The 19,053-nt window shown below is 43.6% G+C and overlaps 1 protein-coding gene across 1 annotated transcript in view; it reads left to right on the top strand.

Moving 5' to 3' along the window:
* Window positions 1–1,691: 1,691 nt before the first annotated feature.
* LOC311526906 (myocardial zonula adherens protein-like) overlaps window positions 1,692–19,053 on the top strand; it is a 90,895-nt gene continuing 73,533 nt past the window's right edge. Inside the window, exons 1-2 of the mRNA XM_084640373.1 lie at window positions 1,692–2,017; window positions 10,192–10,281. Coding sequence (XP_084496499.1) covers window positions 1,934–2,017; window positions 10,192–10,281 — 174 coding nt within the window. The 5' untranslated portion in view covers window positions 1,692–1,933. The remainder of the gene's footprint in view (window positions 2,018–10,191; window positions 10,282–19,053) is intronic.

The following is a 19,053-nucleotide window of genomic DNA, read 5'->3' as shown; positions in this document are numbered from 1 at the left end:
CTAATAATGATATCCTTAATTATATTATTACGTACATCTCAAATATGGTATATTTTTCTACAACTTTTGCCCTTCAGGTGTGACGTCCTATTACCATGATTACACTGCATAAGGCAGACACACAGAGCCTAAGAAAGTAACTGTGTGTGTATACATACACAAAGTTACATGGTGAATGAGACAGGGGTTTTGCAGTTCCCTTGTCTCATTTGCTGTGCACCATACTACTGACAGTTAACTTCTGTGTTTGTCCAGGCTGTATAATTGCTTCAGTTCTATTCTCAGAAGCAAAGAGAGGGAGAATAAGAAAGAAGGAAGTAAAATGAAACGGGAAAAACAAGTATCAAAGACTTTAAGCTAAATAAGCTTTAAAGACCAAACTAACCCAGAACCTGTAATTAACAACAACCCACTATAGGTATATAAACCTTATTATTGTCTCTTTCTCTCCACTCCCCTCCTTTGTTAGAATCTAAACTCTTTGGGGAATGGGCCATATCTTATTGTCTGTAAAATGCTATATCATTTTATGGGCATAAATAATTAATGAAACACAAAAACTGGATGAGGTAATATTTTTTAATGGGTCAACTTCTATTGGTGAAAGAAACAAGAGAAGAGTTCTGTGGAGCTCCAAAGCATCTCTTTTACCAACAGATGTTGGTTCAATTAAAAAAAAATTACCACGCCTACCTTCCCTCCCCCCCTTTGCCCCCTGGATCCTGGGACCAACACACCTACAACACTACAAGTAAATAACTATGTCTTATACTGTTTACTAAGTGTAAAAGACAGAATACTAAGTGTAAAAGATGGAATGCTTGGCTATCTGTCACAAATAAATACAATACATGCAAGTATAGGCACACTATATATATTCAAACAGGCACACGATGCATATGTATTTATACACTGTGCATTTACAATATCCACATTCATACACACAAGCACTCACTCTGCATACATACACTATGCTTCCATACGATATGCATACAAATACTTATGCACTATGAACAATCACTGTACACAAACAGGATATAAATCCATGCTAGGTCCATGAGTGGAGCTTCTAGATTCTGCTGAAATACAAGTAATAACTAACAGACAAAGCACCCACCACAAATACCCAGTGCGCACACCTGCCGTGCGTGCACACACTGACCAATACCCAGTGCGCACACCTGCCGTGCATGCACACACTGACCAATACCCAGTGCGCACCCATGCTGTGAACACACCAACACATACCCAGTGCGCACACCTGCCGTGCATGCACACACTGACCAATACCCAGTGCGCACACCTGCCGTGCATGCACACACTGACCAATACCCAGTGCGCACCCATGCTGTGAACACACCAACACATACCCAGTGTGCACACCTGCCGAGCATGCACACAGCCACGCTACCCAGTGTGCACACCTGCTGTGTATGCACACACCCACAAATGCCCTACATGCACCCCCCCACACAAATACCCGAAGCACACATCCGCTGTGTGCACACCCCCCCACACACAAATGCCAGCTGCACACGCCTGCTGTAGAGCTGTACATACACCCACAACTACCCAGTGCACACACCTCCTGCACACTCACCCACCCATGCCTAGTGCACACACCCGCTGTGCATGCACACACCCACCCAGGCCCCGTCGCACCCGTGCACGCACCTGCTGCACACACCCATGCCCCGCGCACCCCCCCGCGAACAGGCCGGGCACACAGGGGCCGCCCCGCTGCGTTGCTGACGAGACGCCCGGCGAGCGATAAAACGCGGGTTGCCTGACGAGTCCGGGGAGCACCGTGCTCGCCCGGCGGGCGCGGCGGCCCCTCCCCGGGGCGTTGGCTGGAGCCGCACCTGCTGGCCCCGGCCGGAGCGGGGCGGCTGGGCCCGGCGCCAGTCACTGAGGGGGAAGGCGGCGAAGGAGGATGCTGCGCTACAGCTCCGCGCTCACCATCACCACCACCGTCCCCAGGCCGCCCGCCGGCGGCAGCGGCCCCGGCGAGAAGCGGGTGAGTCTCCCGGGAGCGGCCTCTCAGCCTGCCCAGCTCGGCCGCGGGGGGCGCTGGGTCCCCCCGGGCTGCTTCCCGCGCGGTGCTGCTGCCCCCGAGCCAGGGGTGAAGCCAGGCCTGGGGCCGCTCCTCGCGCGGGACCCCAGAGAGTCCTGCGGGCTAACTCTGAGCGGGCACCGTGTGGGCCAGGCTCCGCCTGGGGCTGCTCCCCGCTGGTCTGAGCTGGGCTTTCGGGCAGGGGTGGGCGCTAGTGCCCGAAACTCGCCTTGGCTTAGGGCACGTTCTGCTGTTTCACCCTCCTCCCGCCACAAGCGGCTGCCCAAATCCGCACTCGCCAATGGTAACCGTGAGCCCTAGTGTGCGGGGTCCGGTTATCAACACCAGGCTCGGCCAGCGCTGGCTCGGAGGAGCGGAGAGACTGCGGGCATTCCGCTCTGTGGAGAGCGCAGCAGAATCCAGGAGTCTTTTCTTCTCCCCCATTCGCTAAAGGAGCTTTTACAATGTAGGGCAAATGTCTAGTTCCCCATTTCTACTCCGCGTAGCCAGCAAGGTTAGAACAGAGCAGAAAGAAAAGGAGGACTTGTGGCACCTTAGAGACTAACAAATTTATTTGAGCATAAGCTTTCGTGAGATACAGCTCACTTCATCGGATGACAGAAAGAAGTCTGACTTGGTTTAATGTACATACTTTAATAAGGATTGTTTTTAAAGGGCAGAGCATATATTTGTCCAGCAGTGTTTGCCCTCTAGCTATACATGTGTACAGGAAGATGTAGTTTACTAATGATTTTTCTTTTGAATAGAAGAAAAATGTGCCAAAATATATTTTATTGCATGGCAAAGACTAGAGCTGTAAAAGAAAGCGTATTGGTCTCAAGAGAAATACTGTGCCCCAGATCCTCAAAGGTATTTAGGGGTATAACTCCCTTTGCGGATCTGGACCTGTGCTTTTCGTTTTTTATGTTATGTTTTTTCAGAATTAATGTTTCTACTCTAGAGAGAGAACACACTTGACATCAAGATGCACAATTTCAAAGAAGAACAGTTCAAAGAAAATATTGCAGGATACTGCAAAATAGTGGTTTGTTTTTTTTTTAAAATCTTCAGTAATTAGTTTAGAGCAAAAACTTTCCCTCTATGTATTTTGGCAGACTTCTTTTTTCCCCCCCAATCTGCGCTTCATCTTTGTTTCTGTTCCAATCGAATTATCTACTGAAAACAGGATCAAATTTTGTGGGCTCTACAATGAGGTTTTCTTTTACTAGTCATAATATTGTGGCTCCAGTTTTTCCAGGTGTGCAGTTGTTTACAAACATCCAGCTGGATTTAAAGAATCAAGGACTTTCACATGCAGATGACAACAGATTAAGGATGCTTAAATTAATGCCTTAGATGCTGTAGCTAGTGGGTGTTGCTTTAAACCCATGAGCCTTTTAAATAGAACAATATTTAAATATTTTGGAATCTTTCATAATCAAGATAAGATCGGTAATGATGATGTAAGAATCTGCTTGGCAAGTCTTCTAAATGTTGTTAAAATTTTGGCAGATATAGTGACAAGAATGTTCCTACACCCACCCTACTTTAAATAGCTTTTTCAGTACTATAACAACATATGCTGTTATCATGAGAGGACACACATTCTTTACCTGCTGTAGTGGCAATAAATCAACAAGGATCAGGTGATAAGCTTGTCATTACAAACCAGTGTTGTTGTGTGACTAATCTTTTTAGAGAGACAAGGTGGGTGAGGTAATGGCTATGTCTACGCTACAGACCTTACAGCGGCACAGCTGTACTGCTGCAGCTGTGCTGCTGTAAAGTCTCTTGTGTAGCCACTCTGTGCTGATGGGAGAAATCTCTCCTGCTGGCATAATTAAACCACCCCAACAAGTGGCGGTAGCTATATTGGCAGTAGACACTCTCCCATTGACATAGCGCTGTTCTCCCCGATGCTTTTGACAGTGAAAATTATGCGGGTCGGGGGGGGGATGTTTTTCACACCCGTGATCAACAGAAGTTTTGCTGACAGAAGTGCTAGTGCAGACAAAGCTGGTATCTTTTTAATGGACCTACTTCTGTTGATGAGAGAGACAAGCTTTCAAGCTAACACAGAGCTGTTCTTTTGGAATACATAATAGTTATCTCTGTTCATCTAACAGCAACACCCACCTGTTCATCAGAGAACACAAAACCAGTGAGGAATGTTATCATGACACCTGTTGCATACAGTAACCAGTGAGACTGGTGAAGTTGCTGTAGCAAAGTCATCTGCCTTTGTATGCTAGGAGCCAGTTAACTCTCTGACTTCACTCTTCATCACAAATATAAGGAGTAAACAAACTTAGACTCATGGTGGGTGAGAAGCGAAGTTATTAAACCGGAAAATTAGAAAGCTTTGGAAACTGCTATTATTATTATTTATTATTATTATAGTAATAATAAGGAAATAAGATATTTTAGTGGAGAATTACATAGTATAATGTGGCCTTACTTCCTAATTCTTAAGAATAAAGTGATTCCCATCCTCATTATTCATAATAAGTTTCATGTTTGATATTTTTCTTCTAAACAGGTTAATATTGAGAGTATATTTTAGAATACAAGTTTTTTTTTAACTTAATCTACTCTAGCCTACATTCCAGGACAAAGTAAAAATATGTAGTTCTGGTAATTTGTAAGAATGCAGTCCCTTTTTCTAGTGGCAACAACGGAATTAATTTGCAAGTAAAACTCTCTTTTGTAGTGAAAAGTTAGCTCCCAAACATGGCTATTCAAAAAAGGGAATGAAAACACTTGGAATAACAAATGAAGTAAAATTACACCCAACACAAGATGTCATAGTTCCATCTACCTGCAATCACAGGAAAAGTGTCCATTAATCATGTTGTTTTAGAGATGAATCTAAAGGTGGCTATAATTACATTTTTTCCACAGATTGTCTGTCAATTGTACCTTATCACCAGATTAATCTTTCTGCACTGACTGAAACTAAAGACTTGTTTCTTGTCTTGTCTTCAGAAGTTTAGAATAACTTCGGACCCTATGCAGAGTGAGTGGTTCTTAAGCTTCACCCATTGAGCAAAGATCAAAAAAAGTCTATGGAGGCAAGCAGCAGGGAATTACTCGACAAAATTCCAGTCCCCAAACCACTTGAGTGCCAGAAGCAATTGTATCTTTATTGGCATAACCAATAACATCTCCGGCTTTTTGATCCCACACCCTCTAAAGTCAGTGGGAATTTTGACATTTTCAGTAGTTGGGTCAATATTGAGCGTCTTACTCCAGTGGGAGCAATATGGAGATCTTAGGAAGGACAGATTATCAATAGACAAATATTACTTTGCTAGAAAAATATCATTTTGGTCATTCTAACCCTATTGCTGGCATTCTGGCTCCACATATTTCACTAGTATTTTGCTTAAAAAAAAAAGTCTGCAGAACATTTGTCAAAATAATCATTCAGGGTTTGAGTCTGTTACTCTTACTTGTGTAAAGCAGACCCCTGCTTATTCAAGGAGCATGCTGCTCAGTGTGAATAAGGATTGTGGAAGTGGGGCCCTATTTTTTTTTAATATAGTCTAAAATTTTAAACTTACCTTCAGTATTTTCTTTTTAAGTGCTATATTGCAACAAACTATCTTTGGTGATATCCTGCATGATATAAGCATGTCTCCAATTATTAACTTCCATTCCATTTGGCAAACTAATGTTAAGAGCTGTAGTGAACCTGTCTTTGCTTCCCTGTGTGTGCATCAGTCTCACAGATGACATCCAGCGTAGCTCTGGGAATATTGCTCATAGGTTGGTGGTTATCGCAGAGTAAACAGTGGGCACATAGTATTGTCCAAATTGGGATTACTTTCTTTGTTGAGTAGTTTGCTAAAACTGTGGTCACTGCAAATTATAAAGTTTACAAGTGATGGATTTTTTTAGATTGTTTCTGATTCTTTATAAAACCAAAGTTATACCCCTACATCTACCAGGAGTTCAGTAATAGCATGATATGGTCAATTTCATTCTAACCTGTTGTGAGGGATAGCTCAGTGATTTGAACATTAGCCTGCTAAACCCAGGGTTGTGAGTTCAATCCTTGAGGGGGCCATTTAGGGATCTGGGGCAAAAATTGGGGATTGGTCCTGTTTTGAGCAGGGGCTTGGACTAGATGACCTCCTGAGGTCCCTTCCAACCCTGATATTCTATGATGACATGGAGGTAGATGGGCGAATGCTTCCAGTCCATAACTTGGCTGCCTACTCAGAGTACCGGTGCGTCTATGCTACAAGCTCTACAGCAACACAGTACTTGTTATAGCAACTGAAAGGGTCTTTCCACATAACCCCAGTGTTTCAGTCCATTTCTTCTTCACTTTCAGCTCAGTCCTATTTCTCCGCCCTTCACCCAGCACTTAGTTCAGTCTCTCCCTAGTCTGTATCTGAGGTACCCCGTCTTTTTCTGAGGAATTTCTGCAACCATCCCCACAGCTAGAGAGTGCTGGGGTTGATTCCCTCTGGAGCTCATTACAATTGTTCCTTGATTTGACCAATAAATTTGTGAACAAACAATGCAAAACGCTACTTCCCCAAGAGGCAACATCAGCTGAGGATCTGGCCACATGTGTATGTAACTTGTGTGGGGGGAAAAAAAAATCTTTCAATTACATTTTCTATTAAAATTGAATGGGAGAGTTGGTTCAATGCTTTGTGGCATCAGAGATTCTGGAATCCCAAGTGAGGTTGTGTGAGTATATGCCCAATCTGTTTTATGGCGTCATGCAGCTACTTCTTTCATGTGCCCCTTGAGACAAACCGTCAGGCTGGTGTTCGTCCAAAAGGCTAGTGACTGGTTCTGTTTGAAAATGTGTGATTGTTTTCTGTGGCATTTGCAGAGATGTTGGGATTGGTGCATGGGTTCTGATTTAATTGGGGATGTATGGTGATTGTGAAAGTGTGGGTACAGTCCTGTTTGGTAAAATTCCATTTCTGCAGGGTGATGAGGTGCAGTTTCTTCATCTATGTCTCCTAAAGGGTCTGTAGAATTTGATGGGGGATCCCAGTCTTGTCAACTGATGAACTCTACAACAGTCTGGCCTTTAGTATTCTGTGAGCATTGCAAGCTGAAATGTGAAACAGTAAAGTTTTTGTTTCACTTTGCTGCTTGAAGTACTCAGAGCAGAAATACTGATGAAAATATGATCTTCTGGAGTGTGTGTGCATATGCGTACTGCTATGCGCCTGAGGGGATGGGGAAATAAAGGGCAGAGAAAAGAAGGGCTCCTAGGCGTTATGGTAATATAAATACAGTAATGTTTTGGGGGGATAATAGAGAATGAAGTATGAAAAGGGTGCTACCTTGAATTTTTTTTAAACTTAAAGAAAAAGAAAGAGGAGAAAGGAAAAATATAAATATCCGTGGTCTCAGCCAACCAAAGAACCAATGAAAGAACCAGTCAAAGAGCTGGGGATGCTGTGCAATTGCTAAACCTAACTTATTACTCTTCCCAGTTATTCAGTTTCCTGCACTCTGATTGTGGGTCTGCATAATTATTGTTTGGGTGCAGTAACCAAATAGCATGTGAATCTCATTCCCTGTACTCTGGCAGACAGTCACTGTTCACCAGTCAGCGTATGGGGACTTGTATAATTTCAGTATGATTACTGACAAATAATTTTACTGTGAATATTTAAATCAACTGCTGACTGGCTCCTTTGTTGAATGCCATGCACTTTGCTTGCTTCAAAGATGGTGTATGCTTCTGTTTATCGTTCTCTTGTCTGTGAACAAGAAAAATACCTAAAATCAAAGAAATAGAGGTTGTCAAATCACTGAAAGGGAGACTGTATTCAATTCTGTCTGGTCTGAAATCACTGGGAGCAAGATTTGGCCTTCTTTCTTTCATCACCTTCCCTTGCAACCCCCTAAATTCCCTTGTGTTCCCTTGCCATCCTACGGGTCAGGAAGGTGCTTGTCTCCACAAGAACACTCATAAATGTTTGTCTTTGTTTGCTTATATTGGAAGACTGCCCACCTCTCCCTTCTGGTTCATGCCTGTAAACGAATATGTATTAGGGAGAAGAGCCTTGCTAAGTTGATGGGAGGAAAGAACAGTGGAAAGTAAAAATTAAGGGGATGGGTGGGGGAAAAGGGGTGATAAGAGGTGTATATGGGCTTCCTGATAGTCATATTTTGTGCCAATAAACTCCAAAGTCAAGGAGTTTAGTAGTGTAGGGTACGGTTATTAACTTATAAACAGGAAGTGCCTTAAATTTCTCTGTTATAATGGCTGAAAGGAAGAATCTGGAATTCTCTTTAATGACAGTTACAGATACCACCTAATCAGTGTCAAAAGCCAGTGTACGTGGACACAGTCAAGGTTGTATTCATCGTTTAAAAATAAATCACATTGTTTGTTCCTCTGGAAACTGGAAATTAAAATGTTTCGTTACCGAATTTAACATCCTTCATCACATGCACTTTGGCTTGTTGTTGTAGGTTTGATAATGAATGCTGATTAATGGCATTGAGCTCTTTTTGTGTTTAAAATTGTTTTGCAAATGGATCTAAAGATCTAAATCAGTGATACTCAGACTGAGTCTCGCTTGTGAGCCACAAGTGGCTCTTTAATGTGTCTCCTGCAGCTCTTTGCAGCACATGATATTAAAACACTGTGATTTAATTATTAACCAATCTGGATGTTTTTACTATGTTGTTAAACAACTGTAGTTGATAAAATAATATGTGGTGAGTTATTTTGCTGAGTAAAAACTAAATATTTCCCGTCATACTGTTGAAATATGAATATATAGCACTATAGTAAATGAAACAAAGAATTCATGTGATGGTGTCTTTTGGGTAATGTTGATCACTAATTTGGCTCCTGAACCACTGAGGTCTGAGTATCACTGATATAAATGGATCTAAAGGGCCTTGAAAGTGAAGACCAGTAGCTTATGTTCAAAGTGACAGAGCAAGGGGAGTTAATAGAGGGATGAACTGGTCAAAGCAACAGGCTGAGAAAATGATCTGTGCAGTAGCAATTTCAGTGAATATGAGTGAAACAGGATTGCATTTTTCAATGCTGGAGAAAAGGATGTAGTAATTGAGGCATGAGGGCCTGGATGAACATTTTAGCTGTGTGGATGGATAGGAAAGGCCATAGCTTAGACCTATTACGCACAAAGAATTGTGAAGAATTAGACATGGAGGTCAGAATCCAAGATGATACCCACATTATAGGCCTGCGTGACAGGTAGGACGGTAATGGTGTCCATAGTGGCTGAGAAAGCGGGAGGGAGGGATTTTTGTGGGGAGGCGAATTTAAGAGCTAGACATCCACAAGGAGATGTCAGAGAGAGTCTGGGATTTTTGTTTGGACAGAATGTGTTTTGTATTTCAATAGTTGGTATCTATTGCTTAGAAATCATTTATTGCTTTTTATTGTAGCACCTAAAGGCTCCAGCCAAGACTGGGACCCTGTCATGCTAGGCACTGAACAAACTTGTAATAAAAGACAGTCCCTGCCTCAAAGAGCTTACAATCGAAACAGACAACAAAGGGAAACAATGTGATGGGAAAATAGTATTATTAACCCCATTTCACCAACGAGGAAGTGGCTTTTCCAAGATCACATAGGAAGAGGGACCTTGATTACACTTTTTTATGAAAGCGTTTATGAACTTTTGGCCATGTGCATAATTTACCGATGTGATTAATCTCATTGAATTCAGTGGAACTAAACTCATGAGTGTTTCCAGGATCAAGCTATTGGTATGTCCTCGACATAAAAACAGGGTCTGTTCTAGAAAGCATTTTGTGTTTTCAGATACTGAATCTCCCATTTTAAAGATCAAAGATGTGCCAAATTTCAATCCAAGGCAGAGAAACTGAAGAAAACTATTTTTAGTGTTAGTGTATTTCAATCCCCAATGTCATTTGGGTGAACATAGCAAAACCCCATTTCAGTCAACAGCATGTTATTGTTTCAGGTATGTAATGTTCTCCTTGAATTAGTTCTTGCCAGCTAAAGAACCCAGCCATTAGAAAGTAACTTTTTCCATTGTTTGTGGCATGGATGAAAACTCAAAAACTAGTGCATCTTATTTTGTAGAGGGGTCTGTTAAAATGACCTTTCTTAGCATTCTTAAAACTGAAAGAAAACCTTTGTTTCTTTCTAGATGAATGTCTGTAGATTACGCCTAACAGTGCCACCTGATGAAGGCTCATTTTCTGAACAAGGAGCAAATAAACCGGAAAGAACAAAAAAAGTAAGTGCATTGGGTGTAGGCTGGCATTTACGAGCACGCAATCAGTAACAATCAGAATGTGTTTGTTTCATCCCTTCCACAGAAATAAGATTAACATTGATGGGAATTTCAACATCTTTGCAAATTTAAGAAAAGAAAATTGACATTTCACATAAAAGTTATACTGTGTTCAAAACTGAGGTATGGGTGAGCTCTGAAGTTGGTGGCAGCAAAATTGTGCCTGGAGGTATAAGGGTTAGAACAGTTTTGCAACACATAGGCTCTAGGTGATGGGCAGTTGAGGTACTTGCAAGATTTTATTATTTAATATTTGTAACAGAAGCCCAAATCAAGATCAGGGCCCCATTGTGTTAGGCACCATACAAGTGCCTGCAAAGGCAAGGTCCTTGTCCTGAATAGTTTACCATCTTAGGGTTTGATCCTGCAAAGTCTTAAACGTATGAATGGTCCCCATTGGTTTCAGTGGGACTACTTGTTTGTGTAAAGTTCTGCATATGCTTAAGTTTTTTTGCAAGATTGGTGTCTTAAAAATGTGAGTTTGAACTGGCCTTCATATGACTTTTGGGGCCGGGGGGGAGTGAAGTGTAAGTTGTTAGACCGATACTGATGGGAAAAATACAAAAGAAGGAAATCCAGGTTCTTCTGGGAAGAAAATGGTACGAGAGCAGTGCGGTGAGAGAGACAAAGGGTCCAGTTCTGTTCCTACAGAAGCAGTGGCAAAACTTTGTGAGTTTCGGGGTGCAAGACCAAGCTTTAAAGACCAGATTTTTACAGTTATTTAGGCATGTAAACACCTTTTTAAAAAAAGCACCTGGTGCCAGATTTTTAGTGCCATAAATATGTTTATCTTGTCTTACGCCAGGATTAAAAAGGAAAGCTGGGCATCTTTTACTATTTGACCACATGAACACTTTTTAATAAACCAAAACAGGATATTAGCAGAACAATGTTTGAATTGTGATGCGGCACTCGGATCCCCTCAAAACACAACTACTTCATAGTATCTCTAAACTAACACAACTTTAGCCTGGTTTCAGAGTAGCAGCCGTGTTAGTCTGTATTTGCAAAAAGAAAAGGAGTACTTGTGGCACCTTAGAGACTAACAAATTTATTTGAGCATAAGCTTTCGTGAGTTACAGCTCTGTAGCCTGACTTAGCAAGAGACAAATGTTTTCTCTACTTTTAATTTTGTTCAAAATTGTCAAAATATAAGGCGTTTATCAAGTATCTATTGTGCAAAGATACAGGCTTGGATTCTTATTTACGCTAAGGCCCCTTGACATCACTGTGGTGTTGTTAAAGGGGTTTTAAAGTGGCTATAAATGTGACTTACACTCACTTGAAGATAGTTTAGTGTAAATTAGAATCAAACCCATAATATTTAAACTGAGTAGTTGTACCATGTGGAATACTTTTTGCCACTTTAAATCCTCTCCTCATTTGTATCTGATACCCAAGGAATTCCTGCTAATTAATTAGGGCAATGGATGTAGGGTCCACCCACATTAAGAGTAGTCTTAGTTTGTTTTTAAGGAGGATATATGTTGACTGTACTATGTGGGGACACAATAATGAAAAGAAGTGTCAGAGGCCCATGAATGATCAGAGCTGAGACAGGTTTTTATTTCTGACAGTCTTTTTCACTGTGAGGCCTTGAATTTAAAGGAAGCAAATGAGATTTCCCACCTCCTCCCTCTACAACTATAAATTCAAATTGCAAATTTAACATAAGTTGAGCCTGGCAGTTTTATACCAGAGAATGTATTAAGGGGGAACAACTGTATTGATCCTCTGTACAGTCTAGAATGCAAAGTGGTAAGTTTGTTTACATATTCCCAAGACACTGGATTCTTTCTACATATTGTTACATGATTTATATTAGTTAAATTCAGAATTATCTACCGGCTGTATGATCTTATTGCATTGTTATAACAGTCTGATAGTTTTCCAAAGGTAAGTAATTCTTGTCAATAATAATTGCTGATATTCAGGAGTATGTACAAGAGTATATATCTAGTTGGCAGTGGGCATTGCAATTAAATATTCAAAAACATGTGGAGCATTTTACCCCCCAATGCCATCAGATAGCTAAATGCATATCACCATATAAACAAACAACTGCAAAAAGTTACTGACTGTGAATCAGTTCTCACCTAAGACCTTTAAGAAAATTTTGTAATTTATTACTGATGGATTTTATTGTCACTGTAATGCATTGCTTGTATAAACCCTACCTGGTTGCTTATTAACTGGGAATGCACAAAGAGCTCTATTTATTCTTTTTTTAAATTTTATTTGCAGAATGATAAGATACTTTTATATCTCTTAAGATATTGTGATCAGATATCTGAGCTGATCCACCCATATTCGACTGACTCAACGTTAATAAAATTACCTTTACTCTTAAAGTGCCTTACAAACATTAACTAATCCTCAGAACGCCTTTGTGAGACAGGAAACCTTAGCTCTTATAAATGGGGATAATAGAGACAAGGGTTAGGTGACTGTTCAGTTTGCAGGCTTGCATTTAACAATTAAAGTATGCAAATACAGCTCTGCAGTACCAAGAACCGAAAGGAACTGCATGACAGTCACTGGACAGCAAAGCTGTTTGATAACAATGTTGTATTGTCTTTAAATACTGGATATTGTCAAAAAACATTCAGAAAAATGCTAGTGTTGGATATGAAAGTAAGACCTTGTTTACGCTACAGATTTTTGTTGGCAAAAGGCAGTTTTTATCGACAAAATAGGAGAGGTGTACATACTACAATGCCACTTTTGCTGACCAAATTCACCTGTTTTGGCAACAAAATAAAACCATCTCAATGAGAGGCATGGAGCTTTTTGCGGCAAAGTTTTTATTGACAAAATGTCAGCGTAGACACAGCGCTTCGTTTTGTCACTGTAATTGGCCTCCGGGAGGTCCCACAATGCCCATCCTGACCATTCAGGTCAGCAGTTCGAACTCCGCTGTCCTGCACCTAGGTAAACAAGCATCATCCCCTCCATCTTTAAAGGCCATTTTTGAAATTCTACTTCCTGTTTGCTCAGCATGGAGAGCTCACATCGCATTCTCTCCGCTGACTATGGCGACTCCACTGGGCAAGTAGTCTCCCACTTGGACCACAGTGGAGCATTTGGATCTGCTGAGTATATGGGGAGAGGAGGCTGTCCAGTCCCAGCTCTGCTCCAGCTGAAGGAATTTTGACAGATTTCTATGGGCAGATTTCATATGGTTTGTGCGATAAGGGCTGCTACGATCGGGACACTGCGCAGTTCCAAGCGAAGATAAAGGTGCTGAGACAAGTGTACCATAAGGCGAGGAAGGCAAACGGTTGCTCAAGTGTTGTGCTGAAGACCTGCTGCTTCTATAAAGAGCTGGACGCCATCCTCGCGGGGACCCCATCTGCACTGCCAAGAGCCCTGTGGATACTTGGATGGGGCTAGAGGCGGTGGACAGTGGACCTAACCCTGAGGACAAAGTCATGGACCCTAGAGGTGGACTTGGAGGATGATGTGGAGCCCATGGCAGAGTTGTCCGGTGGTGCTGCGAATCGGGAACTCTTCTCCTCACAAGAGGTGTCTGGCCAGTCTCAGCAGTCCATCTCTGGCGAGCCAGATGCTGGAGAGCAGACCCCTGGTAAGTGATCTTTTTGAGCTGATGCCGCTCAGTTATTTGACATATTGGTGTCCTTTGTTCTGTATCCAGTAGAAGTGGGTGAAGGGATAGAAATGTACAAGACTAGCTGTGTTTGAGCATGCTTCACATTCCCCTGTGCAGCTAAGCAGTGTGATGGTACAGTGTGTTGATTCACACCAAGATTTCATAGGAATCCTCCAGAGAGATCGCTAGGACACTTTCCTGGAGGTCCTCGCCAATCCTCTGTCGAAGGTTCCTTGGCAGAGCTGCTCTGTTCCTTCCTCTGTTGTAAGAAACTTTCCTTCGACAATCACTGGCGCAGGGACCAAAGCGGCACACAGGCAAGCAGCATAGGATCCAGGTCTGAAGCTGAATGCGTGAAGTAGATGCACCCTTGCATTCTTTCTTACCGCCAGGAGTGAGATATCTGCTTCAGTGATCCCCACCTGTGGAAAATGGTGGCAGAATTTACAATATTGTCCCTACTTGCCTCCAGTGATCCCGTTTGTTTGTTTTGTTTTTTTTTAAAAAAAGTAGACCCTTTGCCCCATCTTGAATGCCCAACTGCCCGCCCCCTGGGCCAAACTCACCATGTTTAGTGTATCCACCGAGCTGTTGCTTGCCAGGGAACAGTGAGAAACAATTCAATATGTGAAAAGAGGTGTATTTTAATGTCATGATGCAGTGCTGTGCATGCACTAACAATCATGCTTCTCTATATTATTGTTTCTTGTGCTTCTGCAGATGTGGCATTCAGGGGAACCACCTACACACTGGCGGAGCACCTTCATCAGATAAGGAAGTGACTAAGGTGGAGCAAGGAGAACATGTTCTGTGAGGTGCTCCAATTGTCTGAGGCAGAAAAAAGAGAATGGAGGGAGAAAAATGGAAAGATGGGATAGAAAGGACCGTGTGGAGCGCATTCAAAAGGCCCATGAGCAGATGATAAAAGTCATGGAGGAGCAAACAGAGATGCTGAAGTTCCTCATCGCACTTCAGTTAGAACAGATGCATGCTTGTCCCCCTCCCCCCCCGGCCAATACCGAACTGTTTTCCACGCCCTTCCCAAACTCCTCCCACACATTCCTTCCAACTTTTTGAAACATCTCAGTATCCTGTTCACTCCACTTCTTTGGACAGCTTCCAAAATGAGAGCTGGACTTAAGCACAGCTATGAGAGCATCCACTGCCTTGCATTGCTAACTCCCTTCCCACCAAGCCTTTTGTATGTGTTAATTGATATTTAATCAAAACAAACTCTCTCTGAAAGATAACCAGTCTTTATTTGTGTTCCACACTTGGTGATAGCTGCTGGTAGTAAAACATATGCATGTAGTTGTTTAATCATTTGCTTATGGTAAATCCCATGCGGGGAAACATCGCAAGTGTTAGGCACAATAAGAAAATTCAAAATAATGAACAGATTACTGAACAGAAATATACATTACTGGTTCTCATTATCAGAGTGTTTCCTCAAAGCCTCCCTGATTCAAATTGCCTTCTGTTGTGCCCCTCTAATAGCCCTGGTATCAGGCTGCTCAAAATCAGCAGTCAGGCAATCTGCCTCTGTGCTCTATCCCTGGTCAAACTTTTTACCCTTCTCCTCACAAAGATTATGTAGCAGGCAGCTATGACTAGATCTAAGTGAGGAAAACATTCCCATAATCTGCCATAAAGGCATCACCAGTGCACTTTTAATCTGCCAAATGTATATTCCATGGTCATTCTGCACCTACTCAGCCTGTTGGTGAAGTGCTCCTGCCTGCTGTCCAGGTTTCCCTTCTAAGGCTTCATGATCCTTGGGAGTCAGGGGTATGCTGGATCTTCCAGGATCACTGTGGGCATTTCAACATCCCTGTCCCCCATCCCCCGAATCTCCTGGTCTGGAAAGAAAGTCCCTGCTTGCAGCTTTCTGTACAGGCCAGTGTTCCTGAAGATACATGGGTCAAGCACCTTCCCGGACCAGCCCACGTTGATGTCAGTGAAATGCCCATGGTGATCCACAAGAGCCTGCAATACTATAGAGAAGTACCAGTTTCTATTCATGCACTCTGTTGCTAGATGGTCCCGGGCCAAAATTGGAATATGCGTTCCATCTATCGCCCCTCCAGTTAAGGAATTCCATTGCTGCAGAGCCATCCACTAGTTCATACACATTGCCAAGAGTCACAGTACTTCGTAGCAGGATGTGATTAATGGCCCTGTTCACACGTGTTAACGCGGCACCCACGATCAACTTTCCAACTCCAAACTGATTCGTGACCGAATGATGGTAGACTGGAGTCACCAGCTTCCACGCTGTGATCACCATGCACTTCACCACCAAGAGGGCAGCTCTCGTTTTGGTGTCCTTGCAGTGCAGGGCTGGGGTGAGCTCCGCACACAGTTCTAGGAAGGTGGATTTGCGCATCCGAAAGTTCTGCAGTCACTGCTCGTCATCCCAGGCCTGCATAACAATGTACTTCCACCACTCAGTGCTTGTTTCCTAACCCAAAAGCAACGGTCCACTGTGTGCAGCTGCTCCGTGAATGCCAAAAGTTCATCTGGTGTTTCTTTCCATGGCATACAGCAGGTCAGGCAACTTTGATTCCTGTTCAGATTGAGAGCTCATGATATAATGCATGACCATCCACTATATGTTCATAACAGTGACAACAACAGGAGCAGTGCAGGATCCATCCTTTCACACAGAGATGGCAGGTGCTGAGTAAACAGAGGCCATTGGAAAAATGTCACAAAATATAGTCGGAAGACCCTGGAATGCTGGGACAGAAAATAATGCATCATGGGATGTTGAACCTGCCCCCATGATGTGTTGCGATCCACTCCGCCTTCCCACAAGCCCTAGCTGCAGAAGGGGATAACTGCCCACAGTGCACTGTCGATGCTAGAGCACCAACTGTGGACGGGCCCTGCAGACAGAGGGAGCGTAGTGTGAACGTGCAATAGCGATGAGGTTGTAACGCTTTTTTGTCAACAAAAAAAAGTTTGTCGACAATCAAACTCTATAGTGTAGACAAGGCCTTAATCTAAGAATTTTATTTTGAGCACTTACTGAATTTTATACCCATCTTTGTTCCATGCTGTAGCATCATAGAACCATAGAATATCAGGGTTGGAAGGGACCTCAGGAGGTCATCTAGTCCAACCCCCTGCTCAAAGCAGGACCAATCCCCAACTAAATCATCCTAGCCAGGGCTTTGGCAAGCCTGACCTTAAAAATATCTAAGGAAGGATATTCCACCACTTCCCTAGGTAACGCATTCCAGTGTTTCACCACCCTCCTAGTGAAAAAGTTTTTGCCTAATGTCCAACCTAAACCTCCCCCACTGCAACTTGAGACCATTACTCCTTGTCCTGTCCTCTGCTACCACTGAGAATAGTCTAGTCCATCCTGTTTGGAACCCTCTTTCAGGTAGTTGAAAGCAGCTATCAAATCCCCCCTCATTGTCCTCTTCCGCAGACTAAACAATCCCAGTTCCCTCAGCCTCTCTTCATAATTCATGTGTTCCAGTCCCCTAATCATTTTTGTTGCCCTCCGCTGGACTCTTTCCAATTTTTCCACATCCTTCTTGTAGTGTGGGGCCCAAAATTGGACACACTACACCAGATGAGGCCTCACCAATGTCGAATAGAGGGGAACGATCACGTCCCTCTATCTGCTGGCAATGCCCCTACATATACATCCCAAAATGCCATTGGCCTTCTTGGCAACAAGGGCACACTGTTGACTCATATCCAGCTTCTCATCCACTGTAACCACTCGGTCCTTTTCTGCAGAACTGCTGCCGAGCCATTCAGTCCCTAGTCTGTAGCGGTGCATGGGATTCTTCCGTCCTAAGTGCAGGACTCTGCGCTTGTCCCTGTTGAACCTCATCAGATTTCTTTTGGCCCAATCCTCTAATTTGTCTAGGGCCCTCTGTATCCTATCCCTACCCTCCAGTGTATCTACCTCTCCTCCCAGTTTAGTGTCATCTGCAAACTTGCTGAGGGTGCAATCCATACCATCCTCCAGATCATTTATGAAGATATTGAACAAAACCAGCCTGAGGACCGACCGACCCCTGGGGCACTCCACTTGATACCGGTTGCCAACTAGACATGGAGCTATTGATCACTACCCGTTGAGCCCGACAATCTAGCCAACTTTCTATCCACCTTATAGTCCATTCATCCAGCCCATACTTCTTTAACTTGCTGGCAAGAATACTGTGGGAGACCGTGTCAAAAGCTTTGCTAAAGTCAAGGAACAGCACGTCCACCGCTTTCCCCTCATCCGCAGAGCCAGTTATCTTGTCATAGAAGGCAAAAGGGCTTGTCTTTACTGCATTAGTTAGCTTCAGTTAGAACACTCAACTTGCTCCACTCAAGCCTACTGAGAGTGATCACACTGCAAAACAACACCCTCACAGAGGCTATGTGTACACAGTAATGTACACCAAGGGTTACTGGGACTTAACTGACCTGTGGCAGGGAATCCTGGTCTCAACCATCTACATTGCATTTTTAATCCAACATCCTAGTGACAGGGAGCCACCTCCTCCCTGTCAATTTTGCTCCCTGCTTTGGGCAAGCTCCACACAGCAGTGAGGAGGAGCCAGAGTCGCTGCTGTGGGAGGAGCTGAAAGGGGTAGCATGCTCGGCCAGACAGTAATGGCACTTCTGGCTGCCTGCACTGCTGCTCCTCTGCTGCCAGGAACTTTGGGATACCCAGGAGCACTTCTAGGACCCACATCAAGCTGAAGCCATGGGGCTCGGACCCTAGGTCCCAACTTCATATGGGCTCAGACCCTCCAGCCCTGAAGGGTCTTGGCCTGTGTACCCTCTAAGCTGCGTGGCCGCACGGCCTGCCAGGAGAGATTCAAATGCTGTGCACTTGATTAGCAGAGCTGCACGCATTTGGCAGCATGTGTTCAGGTGCCCCTCTCTGCTGCTTTTTGCAGCCATGTTGCTCCTGCAGCTGTTCCTGGGACCCTCCTGCTGGCTGTGCAGAGTGGGGGGAAGGAGGGTGCTGATGTCAGGGTGTCCCTGTCCCCCACCCCTGTATCCCATCACCACAGAGCAGGACAGAGGGGACAGGGCTCAGGACTTTTGAGCAGGAGAGAGCTGCTGAAGTCTGAACAAGCCTT

This window comes from Lepidochelys olivacea, assembly GCF_965140295.1.
Source record: "Lepidochelys olivacea isolate rLepOli2 genome assembly, chromosome: 10".
NCBI classification, from domain to species: domain Eukaryota; kingdom Metazoa; phylum Chordata; order Testudines; family Cheloniidae; genus Lepidochelys; species Lepidochelys olivacea.
Note: the sequence above shows the minus strand (reverse complement) of the source record. Positions and strands in the feature narration are given on the sequence as shown.